The 10,134-nt window shown below is 42.4% G+C and overlaps 1 protein-coding gene across 1 annotated transcript in view; it reads left to right on the forward strand.

Moving 5' to 3' along the window:
* T265_13901 (hypothetical protein) overlaps window positions 1-9,913 on the forward strand; it is a gene marked incomplete at both ends in the record, with an annotated part of 23,168 nt that extends 13,255 nt beyond the window's left edge. The window contains 2 exons of the mRNA XM_009171069.1: window positions 449-660; window positions 9,320-9,913. Coding sequence (XP_009169333.1) covers window positions 449-660; window positions 9,320-9,913 — 806 coding nt within the window. The remainder of the gene's footprint in view (window positions 1-448; window positions 661-9,319) is intronic.
* Window positions 9,914-10,134: the final 221 nt, after the last annotated feature.

The raw sequence follows: 10,134 nt of genomic DNA on the forward strand, positions 1-10,134 counted from the left end.
ATATATATATACATATATATCTTCATCCACGTGTGCTCTCACAGCTGGATGTTGCAGTTTGTTCAGCCTAGCTGTAGACCAGTTTACTTTGCTTTCATTAACGCCGAATTAGTTATCATTTATTTGTCACCTATAAGCCAGCGAATGTATTTTGCATGCCACGTGGGACAACTTGAGTAACGTGTGTGTAGACTTGAATCAAGAGTGTGTTTGAAAAGTACTTGTTGATCTCTACCCAGTAAAAGAGTCTTTAGGTCATCTTTAAAATCTAACAGTCAGTTTACTTTCAGGCATCAGCGCTTGAAGAAGGCGGTCTTATGAATGATTAGTAAGACATTCGGGAATACCGTTGGTGTGCACCTACGGTTTGATGTGCTTAAGAGTACTGTGTTGCAATTTTGTTGTCCTGTCAGTTGTAAATGCCTGATTTTATACTGCGCGTTTCCAGGAATAACCAATGCCGAGAAGCTCTATGTGAATCTTATGAAGCAGGCTAACGTTCTGAAGGTGGACGAAGCGGGAGTGGAGGCCGCGTCGGCAGTGGTGGGGCTAGCCGTCCCCATGTCACTTGTTCGTCCTGAAGTGATGTTTCATGTCAATTCTACTTTTGTTTGTATCATATATGACGAGCAACTCAAAATGCCGATTTTCGCAAGTAGGGTAATTCGTCCAACATAGTGCGTTAGATCTGTTTGTGACCGAATCGTTGCCTACACCCACTTCGGATCTTCAACAGTTTACTCTTGCTGTTTTGTCTTTCTTCCAAGTATCTGTAGGACGCATAATTTTTCCTGACACATTACGTTGTTCATCACGACTGTTCTGTTATAAGCTTTCTTACAAGGTAGATTATAGTGAAATCAAAATTCTTTGGCATGATTGAAATATATTTGTGAAGGTTCGGCGTGCTTACGTGGCTAAAAGTTCACTTTTCTAACTTTGTCTAAAATTATTTTGCCCAATTTGTCAGATTTCGTCAAAACAAATGACCGCATACTTTATCACAAAGCACTTTACACGTTGCTCAATTGTTTCTTACTACTGATATATCCGGGTAACATTTTGGTGGGAGGTGGTGAATGATTATCAGATGGGTGTGGGGGACAAAGATATACAGCAAGAAATTCGAGGGGCGAAACTATGACGGCTTACTGAGCGTCATGTGTGCTGATTCGAAACTCATGAGTTTGACAGAGTATGGAAATATTATCTAAATTGTTACGAACCTTGGAGCGGATGAAATTGGTATTTCGTTTTGAGAAAACTTTTGGAAACTAAGTGATAATTCAAGGGTATTAGGAAAAACTAATCCTTGTCTTTCATTTAAGAAATTCAGTTCACCATTTTCTGTGAGCTCCCTTTTTTTACTGACATTTGGCGGATCATCCTCGCTCTTAACCTTCGTCTGACACGAACTGGGTGTACAGTCTAGGTAAATTCGACAGCTAATCCTTTATTCCAGCCACCTAACTGAAACCTAAATTGCAGAGATAAAGCTGTCCAAAAATATTATCCAAATTACCGGGCCAGTTTATCTGTGTTAGAAAAGAATGCGCTGATAAATAGAGGTGTTTACAATAAAGCACACAATAGACGGTGGTCGACAGGTGCCAACTTGATTTTTCAGTTTATCACAGGTAAGTTGCAGCAAAGTAAATTCAGCCAGCATCTTATGCCAGTGTTCTCGTCCACTGCACAGCGGATCAGCGCGCAACGCAACCGGCCGATATTAACCGACTGAGAGCTTCCTGGACATAAACCGTGTGTTTACATTCGGTGGATGATGCGCAGACTAAACTCATGGAGTTTCAGATATGCAAACTGTCAACGAAGCGGGCCGATCGTGTCATTCGCTAACTTGTCATTCATCGTGTAGATCGATACTTACACAACGCAGTAAGATCGCAGCTCTCTCGTTCACGAAACTGTTCCAGGGACGTCTTTGGACTATCGTATTAACAGCAAAGAGTGAATATTTATTCGACCGTATTTTTTCTACCAGTTTTTGTTAGGGAGTTGCAAAGATTAGTCTGATTTCCGGTAATTTGATCACATTTCTCCGATGCCGTAGGCTGTAGGAGCAGTGGATATCTTAAGATCTGGAACATACAATTTCCATAGAGATAGAAGAGTGTATCCACGCTGAATTCAGCAAAAATGCTGGTAAATGTCATTTAAATCCGTGCTCGAAGTGTATCAAAATACAGCCTATGGCCAAACATTTTCTTCAAATTGAATTCCACTCGAATATCAATTGAAATTTAGGAGGTTTAGTTGACTTTGGCTGAGGGACTGATGTCCCAAATGATGAGTGTGCTGGACACCCATGTCTACCGGAGCTCTTAGTTAACTGAGAAGTTTTCTGGGTTCTGGGAAGCAAACTGAATATAGACGTGTATGTAGCGCTCATACAGCTCCATTTTCGCTCAGGATTGCCACTAGGACGAGACAATTTTATGCCTTTTGCTTCTCTCTGTAAACGGCGATACAAATTATCTTAATTTACGGACAATTGCATAACTGTTCAACCAAGTGAAGGACATACAACACACTGGTTGGTTTAAACTGCATAAGTTTTTCGCCTCTATGGGCCGGTCTCACTGGTTGCTAGAAAATCAGGGAATTCAGGCTGATGTTAATATAATTTTAATCCCGCTTGCCGAACTTTATGGAGATGATCTAATGACAGGGCACACATGGACGGAGACGACTAAACTGTGAGTTTTCGGTAGATTTGTAGTCTTATCCGCTTGTTCGCTCACGCGAACTTTATGTATGTTCTGTCGCGCCAATGTCGTTCCTCAGCTGATTTTGACAACCCACTTCACTTTAACGTAAAACTGGATATCCATGACCGAGGTAGCCATCCCACTGCGCCGTTCGTGAACATGATTCCAGATTTTTATAAATTTGATGGCGCATATAACACATCGCGTACATCATATAACAAATGTTATCTACTAAGTAGGTCAGTCAGCCAGTCAGTCAATCAAACTGTTAGTGAGGCATTGAGGAAACTATTCACAAGGTTGTTGAAAACGCTTCGACAGACCACGACCGGTTTCGCCCTACCTAGGCTCATCAGGTAGGCGCAGTCCCCGAGTTTTCATCAACCTTATGTTCTACTTGTCGAAGAGTTTTCAGCAACCTCGTGAGTAGTTCCTTTTAGGAAAATATACTTTATTTCGAATATCGTGCCCGTGTGCAGCACATTCACTTGTGGAATATCATAGACGAGAGATTCGGTTGAGTCTCTCGTGGAAACAAAATCGACTTGCAAACGAGTGCATTTCTCGAAAGTTAGTGGGACAGTTAGTTGGTCAGTCCTTCAGTTATTCTATTCTTGAGGCGACCTTTAATGGGTGCTCCCGGTACACTGCTACTTTCAGCTGAATAAACTGAAGGGGGTAACCTTACATTCAAAATATCTCTGGTTGATTTTCACTGTATATATTTTGTTTACCTTTATAATCTGATGTATTTGCATAACTTGAATTACCTTGAAGCGTTAGTTCCGTGCCCTCAACTAGGCTGATCATCTTGTCGTTCGCTGATGAAGACAAAGGCTGTTCTGATTAGTTTTTAGAGAGCAACAGGTGGTTGCTTGAGCAATGTTCGCCAACACCGGTGAGGGTGTCGAGGACCTTTGGATTTCTCAATCACTGAACGCTATGCTCCTAATAATTATGCCTTATCAAATAGTGAGGTGACATTTTATAGTGGTACAATGATCGATATGTGTGGGATTATGGGTTCCTTTGATTGGATCTGACCTGACTTACCGGTGCATACTGTCTTTAGGGATGAAGTGAAACGAGCAAGCCCAAAACGGTGGTTTGCTATCAGCTAAGGAAACAGCAACCGTTACACTTAAGTTTACTTAGCTGAACAAGCAAATTGAACAAGAAATGGTTCGACTTTCACTGTGGTGCTGAATGCGTGGGCAGTGTACTATGTAACTCCTCTCTAAGTTATAGGTGACGGCGACTTCATCGCCTCACTCCTATGCTGTACTCGAGGGCGAATCATTTCATCAGCTTAGTGTAAGTGTTTGAGCTGCAACTGCTATTAACTTTAGTCTGCACAAGGTGTATCATTCACTGAGTTCTAGTGGCGCATGAGCCTGCTATCGTACACAGGACAACAACATCTGTAGGCTATTCTGGGGGCAGTTAATTCAATTCACTCGGGGAAATATGCGTTCTTTGCATACCCCTAGTGAGTTGCACTTTCCTGCGAGGTGCACATAGCGTAATATAGTTGCGTGTGTGAGCTCTTTGGTATGAAATGTGGATTTCCAACCCATTGCTTATAAGTATCAGCGGGTTATGCTTACAGTAAGTGACGATGAATGAACTATTGGGATGATTACGGACTGGCGTAAACGTGGCGATTCGGTCGGGATCAAGTTGGAAATCCTGTGTGTCGTAGTCTTTAACTAAATACGTATGATCAAGGCTGCTCGTGGAATAGGCTGAGCAAAACCATGGTATACGAAAATAATTTTTCTACATAAATATCATTGCATATAAGGCCGGTCAGGCGATATGACCCTGGGCGAATGGAGTCAGGTTTTCTGAAAAACAAACACCTCTAAACCCGCTACAACAGCAGGTCATGAACTGTCACTGTTGTGTTTTCAACGAAATTTCGACTAGGGAATAGTCATTTTAGAACGAAATTACAAGTTGGACTTCTCAATGTACTTTTAGAAATTCATACGAATTGAGATGTTCTCTACTTCCAACATATTTGCTCTGGCTTGTTCACTAACTGCTTTTCTATTTATTTACAAATCCTTATGTATACAGTTTACAAACCTTCAGTCCTGCAAACGGATCACAGTGATAATTTCCACCCAATTAAATCGCTCGGTGACCTATTTTGTGCTGATACGTGTTCGCACTTGCTTCTGATGCCTGGCCTTGAAGACTTTAAGATCATGAAGTGATGTCTCACGATAACACAACACAAGGTAAGGGAAGGCTGAGTAACCGCATTTATAAAGGAAAGACTGTACTGCCAAAGGCCACTAAACCAAGGCTTTCAGATTTGACGAATGCCTCGGAAACTTTAGGCGTTTGCAGAACAGCAAAACTCCAGAGCACCGGAACTGTTTGTACTAAGAACTGGTGGTTATTGACTTGCTTACAAAATATGTTTGTTTAAACCTTGCATTAATTTATGCATTTGATGGGACAGTGAACTACTCCAGTGGATCACACCGACGTTGGCTTTTATGAGCTGTCATCAGTTGGTAACTATACAACAGGTTTTATTAGTTCTAACGATGTCAGTCGATGATGAGCGGAAATTAACAAGGTCTAAATTTATAGAACATTGCTGCAAATGCATGTTGAGCATCTGACACCGCAGGTTGTGCCAAGCACAAGTTATCAGAACCTGAATATATTAAAATGAAGTTTGGAATATCCAGTTTGCTATTCATTGACGAGTAAACGTATGCAAACCGCAACTCACTTGCCGGCGCTTGAGGGTTTAACATTCGCGCTGTCTAGAACTGACTCGAAAAATGTAGTATCAAAGTCCGGAGAACAGATAAAGGCGGGAGGAATTGTGGCTCCATCGGGTGGGGGAGGGGTAACCGATGGTCTTAGCCAAGATCTTTCTCATGATTTTATTTATTCCCGGAGGTCATGGCATGGTATGTTAGAAAGAGCCGTGAGATGAACAGCGAGTTTGACGCACTGACACACATGTGCACCTGAGCATGTTGGTGTCGGGAGCAGCCGATGGAGCAAGGTCGCTGGTGAGTACCAGCAATCGGTCAACACGCAGACGGAGTAAGTAAATGAGAAGAGGAACATATCAAGGTTACCAGTTAGATTTAATAGTGAATCACAGACACGCTGTAAGGTAATAGCCTGCACTAAGACGAGCCAACTTTTGAAGCGTCTACAGGCGACGTTTGGTCGCTGAATCAGCGCTACTAGTGAAGAAGCGCTGGTCCAAGTAAAGAATTCTTCAGAGTACGTGAAAAAATTTGCTTCAAATCACTTTTGGTTATCCATCAAGCTTTATCTCTCGGGCGATTGTGTTATCCTAGACATGATTCGGGGCTAATGAACTGCAGTGTGAAGATTTCTTGAATGATAGATGAAAAATACATTGTAGATGTCGTCGTTCAGGAAGATAAAAACGAACGTGGTAGGACTTACCCTCAGTTTTGAAACTCACAATCTCTCGATTTACGTATTTGAATGCTTTCTATATTCTCCGAAAGTACCAGGCCTCTAGCTTTTGGCTATCGTCCGCTTACAGAGGAGACACTTTTCTGTCCAAAGAAACGATTAACCGATGATAAACTTTTTTCAGTAGGCTGTTGTGGGTTTCATCAAGAACACAATAAAAATATGCAAAGAACACTTCAGCAGCTTTGTAAATTTTTATGACTGGATAAAAATTTCCCAACATCGCCTGTTACTGTGCTGCTTCTGCGTACTACGTCGCCTGGTTTCGATACTATCAGAGGTCTGTGCAAATGTCCAAGTGAGGGCTAATTCCGGGGAAAACTGTCCACAGCCGGTCATGGATGCGGTAGCTGTTCCGTTTGGTGAGCTTTTATTGTGAATGCATCAACAAGAATGAATCACCGAAGGGCGAGCGGTGAAACCTTCAATCACAAGTCTCGTGAATTAAATCGAAAAAGATTACTACTGACAAACGGGTTAGTCTCCACCCATCCCGTGCCATGGAGGTCGGACCTGTGCTTAAGAAGCAAGAGCCATTTTCAAGCTATTTTGATTAGTGAATGACTTTTGCTTAGCAATAGTCATTACTGCTTTTATTTTTTCTTCGAACCCACCTGATAGTCACACTCTCATAGTTTTCATCAACCCCATTCTAGTTCAATGCCAAATCGCAGACACATTTGGGACTACTTTCGGTTTGCAAATTATGTCGATGACCGGAGAGTTTTATAGCCAGAAAGCGCGTCAAATTGAACAGTGGGACAAACGAATGGCGAGAAGAGCATGCTATCACGGTATTCGAAACTTTATGAGTTCGAGTTTACGGTTTTCGGTGACGGAATGCTGACAGAACAAGGAAGACTATTTGAGATTTGAGTATCATGTATCTTAACCTGAAAAGGAGTTGCACGGAACAGCCACTCAGAGTTTGGTATAACTGCGTTTATCCGTTGTCAGAGATTGTCCTTTATCTATGGTGCAACCGTTTCAAGAATAAGGACGATTCGGATTCTAATTGCAACTTGCACATTTCATTGGGCTGCTGGACATCTATAGTGCCAAAAACGTTACGTAGAGCGAATGAGATATAATTTCAGCTATTGAAAGTTATCCAGTCAATATGTTGTAGTAACGATTGCTTCACGTCACGGATAGACTAAAAAACTGCGATCTTATCTCTAAGTAATGCTTTAGGTAGATTGTGCTTTGTGAGTTTGTTTGACATCAGCAGTATTTTAGCCGCTGATTAGACGCATCAGGATATCAAGCGGCTATCCAGACTCTGGTTCACGTTATTAGGAAGGCATTAGGAAAACTGTAGTATACGACACTCCTCAAGCGACGACTTCTGAGATAGAGGTTTCACTCATGTGACAATTTTCACTCTTCCTTATTGGCTCGTGGCTGAAGGTTTACGTGATCAATGTACTGGCCCAAAGGTCTCGGATTTGACAGTTCCTCGAGTTTCATGAGGTACGCTCTGGTGATGATTCTCGATGAGGATAAAACACCTATACATAGATTGTTGGCTTTTCAGTATGATGTTGAATGCGGGTTACGCACGCGTTAGGAAAAACTATAGATAGGTCCCCGTATACGATGTTCAAGAGTGATATCAGTCCAGCGGCAGTAATGTCAGGTGCGAACTAAAGTAGGAAGTAGACGCATGTTTGTGGAAGTATGTTACTCACCGACATAAGTAAACACATTTTGATTAATTTCATCGCTCAGTACGGTATCCAGAATTGAGGAAACTTTGCAAAAGAAAGCGCACAACAACTCTAAGAATAGAACATAGATTAAAAATGACGAGAGAGCGAACCACGCTTCCGCACTCAACTCTCTCATAAACCCTGTCGAAATGATGAACAGATTTCAAAAATACACTAACACAAAAGGCTCAGTTACATGGCGAAGAGCTCGATTAAAACAAGGTTTTTGACACCATATTGCCACAGGAATGCAACGAGATGTTTGGAAGTGAATTCCGCAGCTCAATGAACGTGCTAACGAGAAATGAAACCAACTCAACACTCAACAAGCCTCAATAAACCATCAAGGTATAAGTTGACCTCCAGTTCGTTTGTAAACTCGAGGATGTTGCCTGTTAGATATAGTGCGTAAGCGCCAGTCGGTGCAGTTTTAATGCCCACAGGAATGACAACGAGATGTTTGGAAGTGAATTCCGCAGCTCAATGAACGTGCTAACGAGAAATGAAACCAACTCAACACTCAACAAGCTCTAATATTTTTGTGTGTTCAAAACTCTCTGTTTGATTGCTCACTTGAGGAATTTAATTTTCAGTGCATACTTCAAAGGATGGAGTATTCTTTTTTACCAGTTATTATATGATGTCGTACAATCTCTTTCATCAGTAAGCAACTTTGGTTGTTTATTTGCCCATCTGCGGGGAAAAAGTAGCTTAGTGGTAGTAGATGAAGCTATAACGCGCCCTTAGCAGTTAAAGCAGACTCAAAATTTCAACCAAATAGGTTTAGAATTCACCATCGACACTAAATTCACCTTTATATATGGGGAAGATTAATGTTTGCCAGCCTATGCCGATAACGTTGCCAAACCTGAACCCTAAATTCTAAAACTTTCCTTTTTCCCGAAGTCAGTAAAACGCTTTGATTGCAAAGCTATTTAACGTTCATCTGTTCACGATTCATTTACTGGTGGGTGTTTACAACGTATAATTCTATCTGTTACTCCCTGTTGAGTACGACAACAGATATCACATGGCTTTGTCCATGCAAGTTTGTAACAAACCAGCTTCTCTTGGTTTACGTACCGAGCCAAATCAATAATTAGTCAGAGAACAGCGTAATTTGCAGTTTCAAAATGCTACCAGCCAACTACTTCTGTAGCAACTTATACTACCGATGAGTAATGCGAGTAGTTTGTGGTCATATCGAAGCTCCGCCCCGTGTCTAATGGAAGATGAATTTTATTACGGAACTTGTGGAGCTTAATTAGGAGTACTCGTCTGCACAACAGCGCTGACGGTCGCGGTTTACGAGAGTTGGTCACTTCGCCTCTCTCGAATCGATGGCTGGTGTTCCCAGAACGAGTGTTTCCACGGATATTCATCCACGGAATCCAGCTCCGATGCAACCTGCTTAGGACGAGAGTTAGAAGCGCTCGGCATGGTCATGGTGGCCAGACGATCTTATGTCGTGGAAACTGTGGCCAACCGGAGAGTTTGGTGCATATTTTGCAATCCTGCTGGATTACGCATGATGCCAGATGTGCTCGTCATAATCGGGTTGCAAGGGAACTTGCAAAACGTCTCCGTCGACTGGGGTACACCGTCTTCGAGGAGTTGAGAGCCCCTACTTCTACGTCGTTCATCAAACCTGACCTAATCGCTGTTCGAGATCGCCGTGCAACTGTAATAGACGTCAGCATAGTCTCGGATGGGCGTGGAGTGATAGTGTGGAATGAGAAGAAGCAGAAGTATGGTGCTGATGAACATTCCCTCGCCATAATCTCAGCCCTACATGCCATCGGTTGTGATATCGACTTTTTGGTTCACCAACCGATGATCATCTCTTATCGAGGGATCTGCTTTCCTCAGTCCGCTAAGCCTGTTATTGGACTGGGACTTCCTAAGGTCGCGGTCAGTGACTTGTGTTTGCTTGCCATTGTGGGCTCTCTGCATACTTATGACAATTTTATGCGTGGCACATGGCGTTGAAGGTACATTTTTGCCTCACACACTTTCTCACACCAGACCCAATATGACGGTCCCTTTGTGCCCGACGTTGGAGTCTTGACTGTGCTAGCGCACACTGCGCCTTGAAGAGCATTCACGATTGTTTGTCCCTTCTTTGGTTGTTGGTCCTTAGACGCGTGTTCCCATACCAAAATCTTTACATACTTTGGGATGCACCTCATCAGACTGGCACTGTCCTTGGC

Source organism: Opisthorchis viverrini (genome assembly GCF_000715545.1).
Source record: "Opisthorchis viverrini unplaced genomic scaffold opera_v5_115, whole genome shotgun sequence".
Lineage (NCBI taxonomy): Eukaryota > Metazoa > Platyhelminthes > Trematoda > Opisthorchiida > Opisthorchiidae > Opisthorchis > Opisthorchis viverrini.